At 44.0% G+C, this 23476-nt stretch overlaps 1 protein-coding gene across 1 annotated transcript in view; it reads left to right on the forward strand.

The window, feature by feature from the left end:
* Positions 1-23476, forward strand: part of LOC138265472 (transient receptor potential cation channel subfamily V member 6-like) — a 223294-nt gene that overhangs the window by 62673 nt on the left and 137145 nt on the right. Inside the window, exon 6 of the mRNA XM_069213212.1 lies at positions 13657-13794. Within this exon, the coding sequence (XP_069069313.1) occupies positions 13657-13794 (138 nt within the window). The remainder of the gene's footprint in view (positions 1-13656; positions 13795-23476) is intronic.

Consider the following 23476-nt stretch of genomic DNA (forward strand, 5'->3'; position numbering starts at 1 on the left):
CACCACATCCAGAGAATATATCCTACGGCGGCCCCGGTCTGTCCCTGTTGTCATGTGGATGGCACAGACCTAATCCATATGCTATGGGTCTGTCCACAGCTGGCAATCTACTGGTCCGAAATAGCAAGAGCTCTGGGAGACCTTATGGGTCAAACACACTGGGACAACATGGAACACTGTATACTGAGGGTGCCTATGTGGTGACGGGGGAATCTAAAGGGGAAGAGAGGTTTACAAGACTGGCAATACTGCTAGCGAAGCATGCTCTTACTAGATGATGGAAATTAACGATGGCTCCCAAGCTTGAAGACTGGCGGGAAGAGGTCCAGCGTTGGGGCCTTGCAGAGAATCAAGCTCTCATACGAGAGGAATACAGGAGGCTCCATAAAACGCCCATCTCTGTGGAACAGAATTCACTCTTGGAGGCCCTAAATGTGCAAGAACCAGTCTCCTGACACAACTTTGAACCGCACCATGCTCATCCATACTACCTTTCCTTTGATACTAGAATGGGGTCACACACACAGTATAGGATCTTGCACCACAGACGCACATGACTTTACATTCTGACAATAATATGTTTGTACATCTACACCCCTCCAGTACAAATGAGTTACTCTTAGATAACTCAGCCAGAGTTAAGTTACAGTTTGGGATGGGGTTTGTAGTATGGCAGAAATAGCAGCCCATACTAACGCTACTATTGAACAGTGCTTCCTAAGATATCAATGTAGTTATACTTTGTAACCATAGATGACAACTGCCGGAAGTGATGCAAAACTGTACCACTAGTGTCCTGTAATGTGTAACAACTAAAACTGCAATAACGTTTGTGCCACACCGCTCTGCTCCTCCATCTCCTCTACTTCATCGTTGCAGGCACTAGCTCCCAGCCTGCCCTGCGGCCAATCCTGACACTGCTCAGAGCAGCGTCAGGATTGGCTAGGAGCAACCAGCCAGGGCACTCCCAGGCAGACTGGAAGGATGTGCATGCTCTCTCCAGCCCAGCAACACAGTGCCAGGCTGGAGAGCACATTGCGTGTGTGTGTTTGGCCGGCCCGAGTCGGCTGGCCAAACATACATGCGCACTGGGGGAGAGCTGCTCGTCGCCCCCGTGGCCCGGCCCCTTTACAAGAAAATGATAATAAACGCAGTTTATTATCATTTTGGGGGGGGGACGCTCCTCTGCCCTAACGGAGGAGCCGCCCCTGGATAGAATGTAGCACCTACCAAGCTCTCTCACAATCATTCACAATTTTTCTTTCAATGAACACATTCCCAGAAATGAAATCTGCGCTTGTTAAAATATGTTAACGCAGTACATGGTGGCTCACATTTACTGTGATAAACAAATAACTAACCCTGTTTATTAATCATTTATAAGTTTGGCTCAAACTAATCATTCATAATTTTAGAATCAACCATTGTGTGAAAGCGTCTCAGCCTTGCAAAGTTGTAATTATCTGTTCAAATGACACTATAGCCTGTGGCCCAGGATACTCACAGCTGCTCAACACTGGACCATTCTTTAAAGTCCCCTCTTCACCAAACCCAGCAGCACTACCCGTGCATGCTACGCGGAAGCTCCATCAACAGCCCCCACGTCCCCGATACTAGTAAGCGTGCACCAACCCTAGCAGCCCCAAACCATCTACCTTTTACCTGATTAATGCCCTAATACACCACCGTCTTCCTGGGGATGTGCATGAAGCAGCTAAAGGTAAGTAGGGAGAGCTGGGTTCTGTGGCATGTTGCAAGCGTAGTGCCTCAGAGTGGTAGGATGATAGATTATGAGCAGCGAATGGCTGGCCTGTCTGAATCTCCACTTAGAGGCAACTCCTCGCCCATTGTTTAGAAGGCTGTTGCACTTTCTACCAATCACTGATTCAGGCTTCCCAAGGACCTGTGGGAATTCCCAGAGAGCTTCTGCCCCTCTTGGTAGGCTTTTCCTCCAAAAGATTGTCTTGGATGGATGTCAAACCCTGTTTATGACTAGCAGTAAAGGACATATCCAGAGAATGCTAATGTTAGAAGAGAGCACAAAGAGAGACACCACCAGGGCATTATTGGCATTCCTATTCACGGAAAATATAAACATGCCCTACTAATGTGCTCTCCAACTAGGGAGCCAATAGTTCAGAGTGATTCCTCAATTCCAGGTGACTGATCTTTCCCAGTCACTTAGATTTGGCCCACAAGGGCATTTGCCTAAAAGAAACGGAATGGCCTCACACACTGTTAGAAATGGGGTCTTTGGTTGACAGTCAGGTTACCCCCTGTTCAAGCAAGGACCCTCACTCTAGTCAGGGTAAAAGAGAATCACCCTCAGCTAACCCCTGCTTACCCCCTTGGTAGCTTGGCAGAGCAGTAGGCTTAACCTCAGAGTGCTAGGTGTAAAGTATTTGTACCAACACACACAGTAACTTCATGAAAACACTACAAAATGACACAACACCGGTTTAGAAAAATAGGAAATATTTATCTAGACAAAACAAGACCAAAACGACAAAAATCCGACATACACAAGTCAAGTTATGATTTTTTAAAGATTAAACTCAAAAATAGCGCTTAGAAACAAAAATGCTTCAATGAGATGTTAACACGGCGTCGTGACGGAGTCGTTCCCAACAAGCTGACACCAGCGCGCCGGACACAGAGTCGTGTAGACCCCCAAGTACAGTACCTTTGGTGAAGAGTGAAAACAAGCCGAGGCGCGAAGTCTGGAATCGCGGCGTCTGTGCGAAACGTTGAATCCGTGCACTTCAAGCGGCGTCGGTCACGACATGGTGCGGCGACTTCCATGGAGTCGCGAACTTCAGCGGGGCTGCTGCGGCGTCGGGCCTGCGAAGAGGGTTGCGTTCCAGCGAAGGTCACGGCGTCAGGTGCAGGCGGCGTTACCGGATTCAGCAGCGGCGTCGGTCCAAAGTCGTCCGAAGTCGATTTCCTTGGATTCCACCAGCTTTCCTTTAAAGGGCCCAGAGACTGGATAGGGCACCACTTGTCGGGCAGGAGTCTCTCCAGAGACCCCAGGTGCTGGCAGAGAGAAGTCTTTGCTGTCCCTGAGACTTCAAACAACAGGAGGCAAGCTCTAACTCAAGCCCTTGGAGATTTCTTCACAAGATGGAAGGCACACAAAGTCCAGTCTTTGCCCTCTTACTCTGGCAGAAACAGCACTGCAGGAAAGCTCCACAAAGCACAGTCACAGGCAGGGCAGCACTTCTTCCTCAGCTATCAGCTCTTCTCCAGGCAGAGGTTCCTCTTGGTTCCAGAAGTGTTTCTAAAGTCTGTAGATTTGGGTGCCCTTCTTATACACATTTTAGTCTTTGAAGTCACCTTTCTTCAAAGGGGACTCACACCTACTTGTGAAATCCTGCCTTGCCTAGGCAAGGCATCAGACACACAGCAGGGGGTTGGAGCCGGCATTGTCAGAGGCGGGCACAGTCTTTTCAGATGAGAGTGACCACTCCACCCCTCCCTCCTAGCAGAGATGGCTAATCAGGAAATGCAGGTTACACCCCAGCCCCCTTTGTGTCACTGTCTAGTGCGAGGTGAAAAACAACCCACTGTCAAACTCACCCAGACAGGGAATCCACAAACAAGGCAGAGTCTCAGAATGGAATAAGCAAGAAAATGCTCACTTTCTAAAAGTGGCATTTTCAAACGCACAATCTTAAAATCAACTTTACTAAAAGAGGTATTTTTTAATTGTGAGTTCAGGGACCCCAAACTCCACACGTCCATCTACTCTCTAGGGGAATCTACACTTTAATCATATTTAAAGGTAGCCCCCATATTATCCTATGAGAGAGACAGGCCTTGCAACAGTGAAAAACTAAATTGGCAGTATTTCACTGTCAGGACATATAAACCACATTACTATATGTCCTACCTTATCCATACACTGCACCCTGCCCTTGGGGCTACCTAGGGCCAACCTTAGGGGTGCCTTACATGTAAGAAAAGGGAAGGTTTAGGCCTGGCAAGTGGGTACACTTGCCAAGTCGAATTTACAGTGTAAAAATACACTTACAGACACTGCAGTGGCAGGTCTGAGACAGGATTACAGAGCTACTTATGTGGGTGGCACAACCAGTGCTGCAGGCCCACTAGTAGCATTTGATTTACAGGCCCTGGCACCTCTAGTGCACCTTACTAGGGACTTACTAGTAAATCAAATATGCCAATCATGGATAAACCAATTACATACAATTTACACGGAGAGCGTATGCACTTTAGCACTGGTTAGCAGTGGTAAAGTGCTCAGAGTTGAAAAGCCAACAGCAACAGGTCAGAAAAAAATAGGAGGCAGGAGACAAAAAGACTGGGGATGACCCTGCGTAAGCAAAAGTCTAACACACACCCACTGGGTGTCATGCTTCATCCTCAGGCATCCCTTGTTTGTCAAAGGATCCTCTATTGGCGAACAGCCCCTGTCTTAAAACTGAGGGTCTGTCTAGGGAAAACATAAAGGGTAAAGGATCCACTTAAAAATCCCTATCACCTGCCTAACCAGAAAAACGAACCTTTTATTGGAATGGTGGTGAGGGGATGATTAAAAAGAAGTGATGGCACAGAGGCTATACTAGTCAGCTCAAATCCAAGATGGTTGACATGTTTCAGCCCGGAAAAGTCCCTCTTTGGGAACTAACGCTTTCTTTATGACCTGAACCTTATTATTCCTATTTAAATCCCTAGTCATATGTTCATACACACACTCCATGCATATGCATGCATACATACAGTACCAGAGACTCATTTCTGGCTACTCCAAAACTGGAATATGCCAGTGGTAATAGAGGGTGAGGGGTAATACCCAAGCCTAGGCTGGCCACAACAGGGGCATTGGAATTTTCCCCGGGAGTCTGGAAGGTTCTGGGTCGCTTTTGGTACTGGGGGGCAGTTTTGTAGCAGTGCAGCGGTTTTAATAGCAATGCAGAGTTTCTTGTATATGCAACATTTTTCAGGCAACAATAAAAGTGCCAAGTTAACTCTGGTGATTAAGGTACCTGCTGGAGAGCTATCGGGGTGTTGTTTAGTGGCAGTGTTGACTCACCTAAGGTAGCGCAGGGGATTATTATGCCTGCTGCAAAGAGCAAGTTCTATGCAGATGACAGAACATATTTTATGTGTACTGCTCAGTGGGATACTGCTTTTGTCACAGAGATCCTTTTGTTATTGTGCAGTTCATAAGTTACCATCATAATCTAGCCCAGTGAGCTATGAACTGCCATCAAAGAGCTGCATACAAACAGCACAGTACTGTAAATAAAGTTATGTTTTTTCCCAGTCTTTGATTATCCTAATTTTGCTTTAAAAAAAAAAAGGGTTTGCTGTGTTACGTTCTGAATCCTGAGCTTATGGTTCTCCTGACCAAGCACTCTTAAAAATTACCTACCAGTATGAATGACGTGGATTCTACACCTTGAAGTTCCAATTGCCAACATTTTATATACACTGACTTACACATGTATGAGATGAAAGTCACTGTTAGAGGCTGATGGTGAGGGAGTCATTGAAGTGCCCCAGTAAAGATTCCTGTAACCTGGTGCAATAGAAGGTCATCACTTACTATGCTTTAAAACTAGTACAATGAAATATATAATGAAAAATGTTGTATAATGCACTGCTTTGCCTTTGTTTCCCCACATTTTCTTGGGGTTGGAGGGGGAGCACTGAAAGGCTGTAGAATGTTTTTGTAACATAGAATGTAAATACCTTCAAATGAACTGTACACTTTCAGCAGTTAGAAGACAAAAATGAAGCCCCATTTTCTTGTAACTTTGACTTGTAAGCAAATATTTTAAACGAATCCAAACGAATAAACACATTTATTTTACTTGGTGGTGCACAAATTATAAATATTCACTGAAATATAGTAACTAAGCATGACTGAATAATTCCATAGAGCTGGGTGACACAACATAAATGTATTACAACAGCTTATCTTAAAAGAATCCCTTCAGACTAACCATTTTAGAAGAATGTGGAGGATCAGAAATTAGGAAATCCACACAGCAAAAGAGAATGTATTTACTTTCTGAAAATATCAATTGATTTGCTTGACTGAGAGCTAGACTAATGAACTAGCCGAATGAATTAGCTGATGCATGGAGTAAACGTACGTATTTCTCCTGTAGTCATTTAATTTTTTCTAATGTAATTCACAAGAACAAAGTCTGAAGAGATCTATCATTTCGCGGTGTTCAGTCGTTATTGTCAATAGCTCATATTCTAACATAGGCAACAACTTTTTTTTAACTTTGCATTAGTTACCGAATTGTTGTATTCCCTCAGTGATTTACAATATTGTTTGTAATTGTTAACCTCTTCCTTTCACCAACCGCAACACGAATGTGTACACTGATAAAATAAAAGTGTGCAGCATGCACTAACGTTTTTGCCTGAAAAACTACAGGAGGGAGTCGCAGCAAAACCTTTGCGAATCGGGCACAAAGTATTTGTGTCTTAATGATGTCATACTGGCTTAAAATGAGAAAGAACTATGACATGCCTAGTCGTCAATAGAGGCTGCACCAATAGTTGCTGTTGAGTTACTCTGGCTGCAGTTATCACCAGTGCTTTAAATGGGCTGGTACTGAGTCCCGGGCCTTTTTTTTTAATTTTGAGAGGGAGAGTACCTGCTTTTCTCAAGAAAAACGTAATACTTTTAATTGGAGAGTACCGGCAGTTCTCAGAAACAAGCAGGTACTCTGATACAGAGGCCCATATTTATACTTTTTGACGCTAAACTGCGCTAACGCAGTTTAGCGTCAAAAAATTTAGCGCCGTCTAACGCCATTCTGAAGCACCATGCGGGCGCCGGATTTATGGAATGGCGTTAGCCGGCGCATGCAGATCGGCGCTGCCTGGTTTGCGTGGAAAAAAACCACGTAGACCAGGCAGCGCCGGCGTTGGGAAAAAATGACGTTAGGGCGTCTTAAAATGGGGCAAGTCAGGTTGAGGCAAAAAAATCGCCTCAACCCGATTTGCGCCATTTTTTTACGACGCCCAGACGCCATTTCATGACTCCTGTCTTAGTAAAGACAGGAGTCATGCCCCCTTGCCCAATGGCCATGCCCAGGGGACTTGTGTCCCCTGGGCATGGTCATTGGGCATAGTGGCATGTAGGGGGGCACAATTAAGGCCCCCCTATGCCACCCAAAAAAAAGTAAAAAAATATAAAAAATAATACTTACCTGAATGTCCCTGGGGTGGGTCCCTCCATCCTTGGGTGTCCTCCTGGGGTGGGCAGGGGTGGCAGGGGGGGTCCCTGGGGGCAGGGGAGGGCACCTGTGGGCTCATTTTGAGCCCACAGGCCCCTTAACGCCTACCCTGACCCAGGCGTTAAATAGTGGTGCAAATGCGGGTTTTTTTGACCCGCCAACTCCCGGGCGTGATTTTTGCCCGGGAGTATAAATACGACGCATTTGCGTCGCCGTCATTTTTTTCGACGGGAACGCCTTCCTTGCATCTCATTAACGCAAGGAAGGCGTTCACGCAAAAAAATTACGCTATTTGCCAATACTTTGGCGCTAGACGCGTCTAACGCCAAAGTATAAATATGGCGTTAGTTTTGCGCCGAATTTGCGTCGAAAAAAACTACGCAAATTCGGCGCAAACGGAGTATAAATACGGGCCAGAGTACCTGCACTTTTATTTTTCTATTTCAAGCACTGGTTATCACCACCTCCTATAATGGGGAATGGGTCAAAAATACCAATTTATAGTATCACAAAACAGCCCTCCTGACTGCCTTATTCAGCCGCATTTCACAAAGCAGTAAATGCCACATGAGCATCTGAATGTAAAGACGGCCTTCTGCCTCCTGCCTAGCGCCCAATTTAATTGTGCTTATTCTTGCCCATCACGCCATCTGTTGGCAAGATGACAAATGACATGCAAACTATCTCTGTCCACTCTCTCAACATATCATGCCTAAACATAACCATGCTGCGCTTTCATTACATTACATAAAAAGTAAAAGCTGGCATCAAGAGCTAGAGAGGAACAATGTTAGTGTGTTACCAGGAGCGTGCGCATTTGCAAAGTACTGTGACTCGCTCATACACAATTATTAAAAAAAACTAAAAAAAACTTGCCAGCTTCACAAAGGAAAAAATAGGAGTGTCGGTTCAGCCATCCTTTCTAGCAGCAGGAAACTATTCCTGCTGCTGAAAAGGACCTCTCCGGCAGAGCTCAGCAGCAGTCTACTGTCCACTGTTCCTGCTACCTTTAGACAGGGTGTATTCGTCACTCATCCCTTCAAATCCTGTCCTGAGGGGTTTCAGCACATTCCCTCAGAATATCCTGCTACATGATGTCCTGCCCTGGGACATCATGTGCAAAGAAATCCTGTGCTGAGATTGGTCTGGCGGGTAATACTACATCTCATCCGCACTTTGGTACCCTAAATGAAACTGGTGTTGTCCAGCTGATCAGTAACAGGGAAGTCAGTATAGTGAGATAAAATCAGATACAGCACACACAGATTACTTCAATAATGCCCTGCACATTCACGACATACAGAGTGAGGACAAGTTCGATATTGTCTTCATTGCTGAAACATGGATGCCCAATAGCTCAGCCCCAGATGTTGCGGCGTGGGATTTAATCCCTAAACTGAAATTCTATCTTCTGATTCCTTCGGATTCAAATATACTGAATATAATAATCCATCAATAATTGTTCATACATATTGAAGCTATTATGTTAACATATGTTAGCCTTGAAAAAGCCCCAGGTGAACTCTCCATAAGGGGGCGAAACACGTGTTGGCTGTCAGTCCTTTCATCTAAAAATATCTAATTGTTTTTTTACTGTAATCAAGATCAATAAAGGCTCTCAATCTTTTCATTACATATATTCTACGACCTTTATTTACTATAAGCAACAAATCGTTCAGGAACTCCAGACTATTGGATCATGTAAAAAGGACTGTATCTGAATTGAAATAACTTAAAGACATCTAGTGGGTTTTCAACTTTCTATAGATTCAAGACTTTTGTCGCTGGGAAGAACTGGCCCACACCCCATCTGATTACCCACAGTATATTTAAAAGGGGCATTCAAATAGGTAGAGAGAATTGGGCTATGGAAACCTGACATCCAGATGTCGCCTTAGTCGTCCCTGCCGGGTATTCTATGTTACACTCGGACAGTGGGCAAAATAGGGGGTGGCATTGCTAATGTTTACAAACACTCTCTTAACTGTGTTACTTTTGAAGAAGCTTCAGGGGTCTGGATCAATGGGTTTTTGCCTCACACGTTCTGCTAACAAAGCTGGAGCTTTGGTCTATCACCCTCCCCAGGTCATGCGGGTGAATTCCTATCCTCCCTTGATGAGTTCATGTCTAAACAAATGCTAAAATACTCCACTTTCATTGTTTTAGGGGACCTCGATATAAATGTGGATTGACTCTCCGAATCTCATGATCACCTTCTATTGGAAAGCATGTCCTTGTGGGACATGCAACAATTCAGGACCCTGCCCACCCATGTAGCTTGCTGTATCTTAAACACCCTTTTCTCTAATGGCCAGGTTATGGTGTCAGGCATCAAATCCCATGAATAGTCCAACCAAATTCTTATATACTTCTATTGGAGGGTGGATCATGGCCTTCATGGAGGCAGAATCTGTCTCCCCAATCTTGTAGAAACTGGGCCACAGTCTCTCCCTCGGAGTTTAGCCTCTCCCTGAGTAAGCACTCTCCACACATGAGTAGGGACATACATATAGATGCCCTGCTGGTCAACGCCTGACTTATACAGATGGCAATACACTTGCTCCCATTAAACCTAGGGAGGCTACTTCCACGGTCAAGCGACAGTCTGTGCCCTAGTTCAACGAGGAGCTCAAAGAGCAATGCAAAAAATTAGAAAGAAGATGGAGTGGACATTAGCTCCCTGAGTATAAAATAATCTATAAGAATGCCTTAATTAAATACCACCAGACAATTAGGAAAGCCCAGTCAGATGTTTTACTCAGATTGATACCTCCCATAACAAACCGGGTGAGGTATTCAAAATCGTCAAAACATTTACTCACCCTGATGCCCTGCTTCAGGCATTAATGGCCTCTTCTGAGTTGTGTATTGTTAGAAATTGGGTTTTTGGTTGGCAGTCAGGTTATCCTCTGTCCAAGCAAGAACACTCACTCTAGTCAGGGTAAGTCACACACAATCCAAATTATCCTGTGTCCACCCTCTGGTAGCTTGGCACGAGCAGTCAGGCTTAACTTAGAAAGCAATGTGTAAAGTATTTGTTCAATAAATAATACAATAACACCATATAGCACCACAAAAATACACCACACAGTGTTTAGAAAAATATAGAATATTTCTCTGGATATTTGTATATCAACACAATAAAAGATGCAATAAGAATTTGTGGAAATATCACTGAAAAGTGATATAAAGTGTCTTAAGTTTGTAAAAAGCAAACAAAGTCTTTCAAGCACAAACTACCTGGTTTGGAGTGGAAAATCTCCGCAGTGGGCCACAGAGGAGGAGATGCATGTAAAAATGGTGTGTTCGTCAGTTTCGCCCCTTCACACACAGACTTGCGTCGTTATTTTTCACACGGGGAGACGTGCGTCGTTCTGCGGGAAGAAAAATGGTGTGTGCATCGGTTTCGCCCCTTCACACACGGACTTGCGTCGTTATTTTTCACTTGGGGAAGACGTGCGTCATTTTCCGGCACGCGGGCCGACTCCTTCTATGGTTTGCAGGATTACCAGATGTCCCAGGGTCTGTGCGTGGATTCCTCGGCTTGTTATCCGGCTGCACATCGTTCCGGGAGGCTGTGCGGGAAATTTTCTTTCTCATGGCAGGCGTCGCGGCGATTTTCTCTCTGGAAGCCGAGCGGCGTTGTCCATGCGAGGCCGTGCATCGAAGTTCTGGTCGCCCTGTAGGCGTCGCGTCAGGCAGCGTCGGAGTGCAGCGATTTTCTCACCGCGGAGCGAGCTTTTCGTCGAATGTTTCGGCGCACGAGGAGTCCAAATGAAAAAAAAAGTATTTTTGGTCCTGAGACTTCAGGGAACAGGAGGCAAGCTCTATCCAAGCCCTTGGAGAGCACTTTGTCAGCCAGACAAGATGGGATTTTGTATTACCATTCTAGCCATACTAAATATGACCTTCCTGCTCCTTTCAGATCAGCAGCTGCCACCTCAACAATGTATGAGGGCAGCCCGAAATGTTAGCCTAAGAAGGGAGCAGGCCTCACAGTAGTGTCAAAACGAATTTAGGAGTTTTACACTACCAGGACATATAAACTACACAAGTACATGTCCTGCCTTTTACCCACACAGCACCCTGCTCTAGGGGTTGCCTAGGGCACACATTAGGGGTGACTTATATGTAGAAAAAGGGGAGTTTTAGGTTTGGCAAGTACTTTTAAATGCCAATTCGAAGTGGCAGTGAAACTGCACACACAGGCCTTTCAATGGCAGTCCTGAGACAAGGGGAAGCGGCTACTTAAGTGGGTGGCACAACCAGTGCTGAAGGCCCACTAGTAGCATTTAATCTACAGGCCCTAGGCACATACAGTGCACATTACTAGGGACTTATAGGTAAATTAAGTAGTCCAATTGGGTATGATCCAATGTTACCACGTTTAAAGGGAGAGAGCATATGCACTTTAGCACTGGTTAGCAATGGTAAAGTGCGCAGAGTCTAGAAACCAGCATAAATTAGGTCAGAAAAAGAGAAGGAGGAAGGCAAAAAGTCTGGGGATAACCCTGCAGAAGGGCCATTTCCAACATGTATTCAACTGTTAAACTTAAAAAGTTGATGCCAAAATAAAAACGATTGCAGACTCTCTACGTTCCCTGAACTCGGATTTCATGGCCATTAGCGAACAACCCGCTCCCACTCCATGCAGATTCGCTCCAATTTTTCTGGAGGAGTCTGCTCACACCCTTAGAGCATGCAAATCTGAGTCTGCAGATGACCCATGACCTCACATACTTGTTTCCAACTGTGCAGCAATCAACCCCTGCTTAAATCGGCTTTTAAACTTGTCCATTCAGAAGGCCGCAGTCTCCAGCTTTTGAAAGCAGGCTAAATTGATTTTTCTCATAAAAAAATCATCAGCAAACAAATCTGACCTTTCTAATTTCAGACCAATCTCATTGCCGCTGGCCTTTTACAAGATTTTAGAAAAGCTTATTAACCACCAATTCTCAGGTTTTCTAGAGCAGTAAAAGCTGTTACACCCCTCCTAGTCAGGCTTTCACCCCGGCTTCACTACCGAAAATGATCTGTTGAAAGTTGCAGACACCATTAAGCTACTGGTGGATCAGGGGAAGCCGATGACCCTGATCGTTGTTGACCTATCTGCAGCTTTTGACACCGTCTCACACCCCATACTTTACCAACATCTCAGTGACCTTGGTATCTGAGGCCCTGCGTTGGCCTGGTTCTGTTCCTTGTTGGTTGGTAGCAATCAATCTGTATGGATGGCCCCATATTTCTTGAAACCTAAATCTTTTGGCTTTGGGGTCAGTCATGGGTCTGCATTGAGTCCAACACTTCAACGTCTATTTGACCAAACTGGCGACCCTTTTAGAATTTTACTATGTACAAATAGTTTTGTGTGTCAATGACAAGCATATGCTCCTCACACTAGATAAAAATGCCCCTAATGCTCTGAACCTTTTTAAGGCATGCAGTTCAGCAGTGATTCAATGGATGTGCTCCAGCAGCATGCAATACAATGCCAGTAAAATGGAAATTCTGATCTATGGGTCCCAGCTGGGACATGAAATATGGCCAAAGGGTGTTCTGCATCCACCGGCCCCTGCCACTGTAGCTCGTGATCTGGGGGTGTAATGTGATACCTCTGCCACCTTCCCCCCCCACCGGTGGCCAGTGTAGTAGGGTCCTGCTTTGGACTCCTAAAAAGTCTAAAAAAGTTCCTCTACCTTCTGCATTTACGTCAGCATAAAAAAGTGATTCAGATCCTGATAGCCTCATGGCTAGACTATCAAATTCTCTTTCTTGGGTTTCCCAGCTTATCTCCTGAAGGAACTACAGCTGTTTCAGAATGCCGAGGCTCAGCTTCTGTTGAAAGTCTCTAAGGGAGTCCACATCCAACAGTTCTTCAAAGAACTAGAATGGCTTCCTGTCAAGAAACAAGTTAGGTTTAAAGTACCTATTCTGACACATAGAGCTTCCTATCACCCTGGTATTCAGTACCTGTCTAATTACCCCTTACCAACACTACCAGATCACCCTGTTCCTCCAGTTCCTTGTTAGTGGTGCTCGCACAGTTCAGAAGGAAGACGTGGGGTGTCACCTGCCCTCCTAGCTGGCTGCTGGGATTGGAACGCTCACCTGCAGCATCTCCGTGTCACATTGAAATTCCAGTTTTCAAGCATGTCTTTAAGACCTGGCTGTTTGGGATCGCCTTTTGATTGCAAGTCAGTAAGTGGGCTAGTCTTCTAGCCAGCGCAAGGACGCTCAATGAGTAACTGTTGCACTCTACAAATCCCTCAGACCGATAGATAATGCAACATGGAAAACAATTGAGGTTTCTGATCTGCTTGATGTGCAACCTGAGGCATTCCATCATTATACGTTCTTGTGTTCTTAATGTGTACTTGTAACATGCAGACTGCATGTCTTGATGGAACTAACGAAACATGTTAATATGTTCTAGGTGAAACTGCCCTCCATATTGCTATCCTGAAGCATGATATAGAAACTGTGAATAAATTACTAGACCGTGGTGCTGATGTCCATGCACAGGCATGTGGTACATGTTTTATGCCCGGAAAAGAAAGTGTATGCTATTATGGTAAGACCTTTATTCATATGTTGTACTGTATTCCCTCAGTAGCACATATTTGTGTAGTCTGTTGATGACATTATTCATGCCTGCATAATGTAAATGTTTCTAAGGGCTACACATATAAAGTGTGCCTCATCTAACCACATTTAGGTGTCTAGATCAGATGCACTTTAAGGTTTGACACGTGGTATAGAGACTTCCAATTAAAGTCTTGTATGGGGTGATCCCATTTATGGCAATGGAGGTAAGCATGGGGAGCTGGAGGGAAAATAAGAAAGTACTGCAACTTTGCTCTGTTTTTTTTATTTTGACACTACTGTGACTCGTTTCTCCATTTCTACAGGGAATTGTTGGTGTAGGTATGTTTTGAAGCTGCAATTCACATCTTCGTGCATCCATTTTTTGTTTACACTTTTCAAGTTCACACAGTGCAAAACTGACAAAGTTTTTTTTTTTTTAAAAGGGGCCTCTTTATCGGGCTTTTGCAGCAATAGAAAACTACTCCTGCTGCCACTCAGGGCAACAGGTGAACTGCTACCGCTGCTCAGCAGGAGTTCTTGTCTCCTCCTCTAAGAACCCACCACCTTATCAAGTACTCAGTCTCGCCTCTTGTTTGCTACAATGTGCCCTGCTTGCCCACCTCGTGACGAGTGTCATGCTGCTGCAACACTCACGTGCCCCTCACATTGTACACTACCTTCAACTGTTACCTGGGCGTGCATAGTTTGAGGTCACCCCAAGATTTATTGCCACAGGATGTCCAGTCCATGTTACAGATCCTGGCAGGAAGGTCTAAGCTGCAGCAGGTGGATTTAACTTCTCCAAGAGCTGGTGATGTAATCCAAGTTCCCATTATGTGTTGCTAATATGACAGAAACAACAGTGAACCAGTGTACACAGTGAGGTTTGTCTCAGTCACTGAATAGGAGAAATCAATTTTTTGATGGAACTGGATCAAATGTATCCATCTGAACAGGGCGTAAAGTAGTGTTGTGTGTCAGGGACAGTAGAGTCCAGTGTAAAAAATACCTTGATTGTGATTAAGAGAAGACTGAGAATGTGTGGGTGGAGCTGTAACACATCATGGGTGACCTGACGGAACAACATATACTCACCAGGTTAGGAAGTGGAGCAAGTAATGACGTCATCACCTTGTATAATGGTGAAGAGGTATACAGCTGCCGTGGTGAGGTGTGCAGGATGGGGACAGAAACAGGCCACTGAACATGCAAGGGAGGCTTCTGCACTGAATTGCAATTATTAGAAAATATGTGAGTAACAAATAAACAATAAGAACGTGTAGGTCTCCCCACCTACTCCCCTAAAAAAACGAATTACATGTCTGACTTTCAGTCATGATGGGATGTTATCTGACATGAAGATACACAAAGATCTAGCTCTAGGTGTTGTGTTGACTCTAGGACCAGGAAATCAAGAACGATGAGGGGACACAGTAGTTTTTATGGTGGTAGCCTTAGTCTGTGTTGAGGCACCTCAGTGTTTCTTGCCAGTGTCTGCGTCTGGTATTGCCAGTCCTCTCCTGCCCCCTTCAATTTCCGAATTGCCAGTTTTGAATAGGAGTCTCAAGTTAGCCCTCTTTGTTGGTATAGCCATTAACTTCAGGAGTATTCTGTGACATTGGCTACAAAAATAGTAAGCCACCTATATAAATGTACATTATTTCCCCTTGAAGTAGCTCTTTCTATTATCTTGACCACTTTTAAATATAGATGGAAGCCACATCCTATGCTGAAACGTGTGAATTTCAGTCTGAGGCCTTGAAGTAAAAACAATACAGTCTAGTAGCTATGTTGCTAAACTTACAAACCGAGATCTGGGTTCTAGTCCTGACTGTGACACTTGACCAAAGTTGTCTGATTCTACATAACTTGCTTTATCATATGACGTTTCACACTAAGTGTAACGTGCATACATGTTATTTAAAACAACTTCAAAGTGTATTGTGTATCACTGTCTAATTTTTTTCTCACTACTCTTCCTACCACATACTGGTTTCCGTATTCTGGTTTCATTCTGAGTCCTGTACTCCATCATGTGAACACCTCTCATGCTTGAGAAGTTCCTTCTGCAATAAAATGTCGGTGACAGTGTAGATCTGCTGCTTCTCGGCACTAAGGCCCATATGTATAGTTTTATAGCGGCGCAAACTTACAAAATACAATTGTATTTTGTAAATTTGCGCCGCTTTTGGGTAAAAAAAGACGCAAATGCAGCGCTAAAAAAGTATAAATATGGGCCTAAGTGCGAAATTTATGAAATATCGCCGAAAATAAAACACTAAGGTCCTCATTTAAAGTTGTGGCATTTTACCTAGAGTAATAACTGTGGATATAATTCCTAAAATTGCCATTACAGTTTTTCCAGGCCCGGAGTTGTTGGGCTCACAAACTCTCTACCCAGTAATTTGGGGTGCGAAAATACCGGTCCTGTTTTTGCCATTTCTGTAGCAGTGACAGTCGTCCATCAGTCCAGTCCAGCCCCCTCGAATCCCTGCAACGCCTGCGGGAATAGTAAGTGATTCCCCTTTACAGGCACAAACGTGCCCCGCAGCCTTGCCCACCTCACTGGCCCTCCCACTTCAACACGAACTCTGCTGCAGACCGATTGCCCCTCCTCAGGGCAGGTGGAACATATCAGCGTTGTTTTGCCTAAATCGGTAAAATCAGTATCTACCAGTCTGAGCAGTTATTCCATACTGGGGTGCAGCGAGGGAAACCTTAGAATAATCTGAAATTAGTGTGAGAATACACCCTGATTCAGATTTTCTGACCCCTTGCCTATCCTTGTAAGAAACTCCAGCCAATTCATAAAGAGTGCATAGGTAGCATTTGCTTCAAAACAATGGTACCTTTCGGTAACTTGTTCTCAACACGTAGAAATTTGTTTGTATCTCTGTAAAGGCAGCCAGAGTTTGCACTGTCTGTATCTGGCCCAGCACATTGAGTTTATGGTCTTATGCCTTTCTCATCTATGCTTTCATAGGCGGAAACCCCGCTAGATGCTCACGCTTTACTCCGAAGAGCTTTATTTATGTTCATGGTCTCTAAACACTGGAGCACTCTAACGGGATGGAGGACCATATAACGTCTGGCTCTCAGTTGTGAAATCACTTACCTCTCTCTCTCTCTTTGGTTTATTGTGAATTATTGCTCCAATGGAGGACCCTCAAGACCCACCTTCTTCAGAACTTTATAGTCTGAGACTTCATAGTTTGGGACAGGACAGTCGCAGATCATGAGGCCTTCAGGTGGACATGCATTTATAAATATCCCCTTTTATGTGTTTATTTAATTGAAGCTGAAACTTTGAGACTGATGTCTCCAATGTATGATGTAGTTCAAACAGTAAAGTAACAAATTATCCTACAGAATTACCAGGAAATGATTATAACTCATTAACCTAGTCATTAAAACACTGAAGTAAATTAGAAGGGCAGAGAAGAATCAAATGATTGTCAGAAGGACTAAAGTTAAGCATTGAACTCCTATTTAACGCCTGATGAAGGCAAATTTAAAGCTATTTATTTTAATTAAAAATAACAGATTGAGGTTGCAATGTGAATTCTTAAATTTAGCCTTAGATAACACAATAACAGTTCCCAAAAATCCAAAAAGTTAGTAACGGAATATTGTGAAAAAATAAATTTCAAGATCTGAACTTGTTTTTACAAAAAAAATACCTTGCTGGGTGGGGCGTATTAAAAACAAAAAGGATGAATGGGTTATTGGTGTATATTTCGTGAATTCTCAGTGAACTGGGATTGGATTTTTGAGTTGACTGCAATGAAGTTTCCATCTGCTCTCCTACTGCCCATTAAGGCACTTTGTATAATGATAGTTGATTAGGTGACTTTTTTTATTATTGATTAAACTAAGAGCATAGATAACAATGTGAATGGGATTGGTTTAGTGATTTTATTAAGGTGGATTTGCACCTAATACCAGAAAGGTTTGGGCTAGTTGTGAAGGATTTTGGCAGTTTCAGTTTGACAATAAATCGTGCTTGTTCGAACTCCCAGAGTAGAAGCTGGGGCGGACTGAACATAGTGTCTGCATTGCTGATAATTTGTGTGGTTAGAATCTGAGTCTGTAAACAGGACAGTATGCAGGAGGTAAAGTTCGAAATTGTACAGCTATACACCTGGTTTAAAAATGGATGGTAATTGACAGACCTCCAAATTCTGTAGGAAGTATAACATTCTGAGGAGATGCCAGCTCACCGGTGGAATTTGCTCCACCACAGCGATAGCACATTGTAGTGAATACGATTATTAAATTCCTCTGTGGATACAGGTCTTCCTCCTGAAATCAAAGGTATTTCCTCTAACATTCAAATGCGCCCTATTTTTCGGTGCCAAAGTTGGAAGAAATGTAGAGTAGGATATGGACGCCACCTATGGGGTCTGTATCTTAAAATATAAATACGTTACATGAGAGGATATAAAAAATAATGATGGTCAGGACTGTTGAGTACCCTTCAGATTGTATAATGGGGTTTCACGGTACATAACTACAGGAAAATAGTTTTGTCGATTAAAAAGAGTACGTGATTCTAAACATTGGTGCCCCACATTTCCCTTGAAGCGTCTTTACATTTTAGAAATGTATTTATCTCCATGGGCCAAAGTAACTTAAATTGGCTACAAAAGATAGGCTGAATAGGGGTGCATGAACAAAGCTGTAATAATTCAGTTATGTGTGCTGTAAATTAGTAAAACAGGTAAAGATGATAGTGTTTATTGTATTTTTTTGACAACGTACTGGCCATTTAATTAGGCGATACTTAAAGAGGCAATCCAGGTTAGAGAAAAAAAATGTAGTGCTATTTTGACAGCCTTGCATCACTAAAAATAACCAGTAATAGGCATACTAGAATGTTGCTTTGGTTATTGACTCCTTGGGTTTACATATGTATTGCAATACTAGTCTCCGGATAGAGCTTTAACCTCTGAATCAGAGGTTGATTGCATTGATTTTTATGCACCCCCATTGAACCACTACTGAAAGCGCGGGACCTTAGCTGAAGCATTTTCTACAACTTGAACCTCAAAATAATTGAAAAAAATATAGAAAGAAGTGTTCATCAAAGAGATGCACAAATTACTAAATATTGTATTTGATTCACAATTAAAAGCTGTAGAAGAATCACAATTTAGATTTGATGAGACGGTTGGAACTTTTTAAGAATGTCTTTATTTCTAAAAGACAAAGGGATATGCTGGACAGTTGCATATCACTTTTGCAACGCTTGCTCTCTTTTTTGTGGTGCATACCAGTGCTTCAGTTGAGGCCACCAATTGCCCATACAAGATTCTGTTTACTGCACATTAACTGCTACTACAAACCGAGATAAAGACAACAAATTAATTTTTAGCCTCTAGTTTCAAATTCCTTCACCTTTTACAGAACATTAACATTTTTTCAATGTTGCTATTTTACGTATATTTATAAATATTATATTAGATATATTAGATATATATTGAACCTGCTAATATAATTTAATTTTCTAAATAGTTGCAGACCCCTGAGTAGGAGTTGTGGACCCAGGGCGAGAACCGCTGCTCTCAGTGAACCCCATTAAAAAAAAAAAACTTGTCTGAGGGGAACTATTTAGTAAATATATAGAGGTACCAGTGGCACTGATACAATTACCTGCCGGTTCGGATCTGCAGGTTAACAATGAGAGCTTAACTCATTAATCTATCTTGCCTGCAGAGAACTGCAAGATATCAACTAGCCGTCCTAGACTTTTTAGTGGTGTTTTCTCTTCCGGATTTACCTTTTCCTCCAGAAATATGAGGATTCCATTGCCACTACATTTTAAATCAGATCCTTTATCTACTAGTAATCCTTTTTTCCAACCCTCTTATGTCCTTCAAGTGAGTACATGCATGGGTGCTAAAATAAGGTATAACCTTATCCCTGAGTCCACATATGGCGCAATCATGCCCTGTTGTGTTTCAGTGCTAATGCAATGTTGTGCACTCACTTGATTTTCCATAGGCCCGGCAGTTGAATACTTGAACAAGTGCCACTGAGGAACCTGCTGTTTGTGTACTTTTTAAATTGTTATTACTTCAAACAGCTGGGTTGTTCCTGGCCACCTGGCCACCTTGTATTTCACTGAATTGCTAATCTCCAAGAAAAGCTACCTACTGTTAGAAATACAGTTCTTGAAAGTCACCTTTTGGAAACTTACCAAAACACTTTAGGCACACCTCACATAAACACCACCGACTCAATCATTGTTTTGTGTTCATACCTAAAGACAGACAGTCACACAGGTGTTCCCTGTCTAACGCCCTTTTTGCCACCATGTGACTTAGATGGGACGAGGGTGTAGCACATTTAGAAATGTGAATTTGTTTCTTCTGTTAAATAAATTATCCTGGAGGGGCCTTCATTATACCTCTTGATATATGATTTATTTACATACTCCGGGTCCGATTCACACCCCTAGGTTTACATCCACTTTAGGGGACAGTTCGTTACTTTCTGAAATTCTCATAGATTCACTGCAACAATTGTAGCTTAAGTGTAAAGAGTTTTACTTGGGTGATTTTGCAAGGTGTGCAACATATTACCTCTTTGTCCGTCTTCCTTGTCCCAGTATCAACAAATCAGGGTGTGTCACCTCTTAAAACAGATTATGCCAATCACTAGCTGATTGGTTTGAAAACTGCCGTATTTCCTTGTTCACTATCTCAGCCATTTATCTGAGAACCTGATAAAATGGGACCACGCCCTTTTTGTGCTCCTGGGAAGATTTATGCACTCCCTTCCCCGAGGAGTGGGGGAGGGGCAGCTTTACAGTCTTCATAAATGACTCTCCTAGATTAGACAAGACTGCTGCGTATCCCTGAACTGAAGATGGTGACCTTCTTGCAGCATGTGCGGGAGATGAAATATTTGTGCCCTAAAGAAACCGACAGAGAATCCATTTGTTTGTCACTTTAAGCTGTTTGATGAGCATTTTGTATTCTAAGTGTAATATAGTGTAGACAAAGAAAATCCTTAGAAACGGAAGCATTGTTCTTGGGCCTGAGTCTTCAGCCTTGAACAGGATGCTGCAGGTCCTCCCAGAAGTTCTTTCCGGTAAATTTATTTAAGTAGTTTATTGATTAAGCTGTCACTGACCCTTTGAATGCTCATGTGTTCGAACCCTCTGACATAGGGGGCTGAACTGCCTGATTCAGATCGAGACACTGAAGAAATACAAGATCCAGGGGCTGATTTGACAACGATGCCCTAGCATTTTGGATCATACCTTGTGCCCAAGTCCTCCATCTGATGAGGATTATTTCTTTCAGCAGTATAAGAGAAAGTAACCTGAAAGGCGTCCTTTACATGGGTCGGCCTGTAAGGTGCTTTCCAGGTAATGCTAGGGAGTGAAATGTCCAATATTTACCATGGTTCTTGCCAAGATGATATTTCTACTCTAATTTTGCAGATTAATTTCATTCTATAGTTAAAGAATATTACCTAATGGCTGGACTATCTTCTCAGGGAACTATCATATAATAGGATGACCCCCCCCCCCAATTAATGCCATGGATAAAAGGCATCCCCTAACTCCAAATCATATATTAAAATGTATGACCAAAACATTACCCTCTGTGTCCTAATTCCAAGCCTCTTCACTGACAAAGGAGATGGGTGCTCACGGAGTACTTGGAGAGCTGCTGTTATAGAGTGGAAAGACATGCCTGGAGGTGGGGGGATATCTTCCCATTTGACTAGAGAGCTGTGGGCTGAGAGACTGCCTGACTGCTTGCCGAGAAGGAGCAACATGCCTCGCAGTAGTTGTCTGCTAGGTGGAGACACCCAGCTACCAAGTCCAGAGAGAGGCACGACCCAGGAGAAGTTCACTGCCCTGGGTCACCAACAAATCAAGAACGCAAAAAAAGCCTCACTCCGTGAACGCATCAACACCTCCCCACACAACACGAGAGAACCCTTCATGGTAATCAACAAATTCACCAATCCTCCCTCTGAAGCCACCAACATCCCCCGTTGCAAGACCTCTGCAACAAATTAGCCACTTTCTTCCACCGCAAGATTAAGGACATCTATGACAACTTTCTCCCGCAGAATCCACCCAACATCAGAACCTAGGACCAACCCAGCCCCCCAGAACCCACCAAAACCATCCACAGCTGGTCCACTCTCACCACCGAAGAGACTGAAATCATCATGAACAGCATTCACTCCAGAGCTCCCACAGACTCCTGTCCTCACCACATTTACAACAGAGCCAGTGCATCCATCACCCCCGAACACTGCATGATGCTGAACTGTTCTATCAAAACAGCTACCTTCCCCGAAGATTGGAAACACGTCGAAGTCTGCCCCTGTTGAAGAAACCCACAGCCGACCCATTAGAGCTCAAGAATTTCTGGCCCATCTCGCTGCTACCCTACCCAGCCAAAGTCCTGGAAAAAACCCATAAACTCACAGCTGCGACAATTCCTTGGGGACAACTACTCTCTGGATACCTCTGTCTGGCTTCCACAGCAACCACAGCATGGAGGCAGCTCTTCTTGCAGCCACCGATGACATCCTCACACTCCTCGACCACACCGCAGCACTCATACTCCTCGACCTCTCAGCAGCCTTTGACACAGTTTCCCACAGGACCTTATGCACCATATTCCATGATGCAGGAATCCGCAGAAAAGACTTGCAATGGATGCAATCCTTCCTCACCAGAGGAACACAGAGAGTCAGGCTCCCACCCTTCATATCCAAACCAACAGAAGTCAGCTGCAGAGTCCCTCAGGGATACTTCCTGAGCCCAACGCCATTTAACATATACATGACACCCCTTGCAGGCATCGTCATAGACCCTGGAGAGAACATTGTGTCATACACGATGACACACAACTCATCATATCCCTCACTGAAGACCCGGACAAAGCTAAGAGGAACTTTCCCACTGGGATGAAAGCCATAGCCGCCCGGATAAGGGAAACCTGCCTCAAGCTGAACTCAGACAAGACCGAGCTGATCATCCTCAGAAACTCCACTTCAGCCTGGGACACTTCCTGGTGGCCCACATCGCTCAGCGCACTGCCTACTCTGACTGATCACGCCCGCAACCTAGGAATCATCCTCGACTCTTCCCTATCAATGACCCGACAGGTAAAAGCAGTCACCTCTTCCTGCTGGCACTCTCTCTGCCAACTCCACAGAATCTTCAAATGGATCCCTATCGACTGCTGCAAGATAATCACCCACGCTCTAGTCACAAGCAAGCTCGACTACGGCAATGCACTCTACGCCGACACCACAACAAAGAACATCAGGAAACTACAACTCATCCAAAACACCGCCGCCAGACTCGTCCTGAACCTCCCCTGCCAGGAACACATCTCCCAAAACCTGAGCATCCTCCAATGGCTTCCAGTGGAGAAGCGAATCAACTTCAAATTACTCACCCACACCTACAATGCCCTTCAGAACAACACACAACAACAGACCGGCCTACCTAAACCATTGCATCTCATTCCATAACCCTGCCAGACCCCTCCGCTCTGCCCAACAGGCGCTAGCCACCATCCCACGCATCTGGAAAACCACAGCTGGGGGAAGATCTTTTGCCTACCTCGCAGCTAAGAGCTGGAACAACCTGCCCACGCACCTCAGACAAGGCCCATCACTCACCATTT

Source organism: Pleurodeles waltl, chromosome 11 (genome assembly GCF_031143425.1).
Source record: "Pleurodeles waltl isolate 20211129_DDA chromosome 11, aPleWal1.hap1.20221129, whole genome shotgun sequence".
In the NCBI taxonomy this organism is placed as follows: domain Eukaryota; kingdom Metazoa; phylum Chordata; class Amphibia; order Caudata; family Salamandridae; genus Pleurodeles; species Pleurodeles waltl.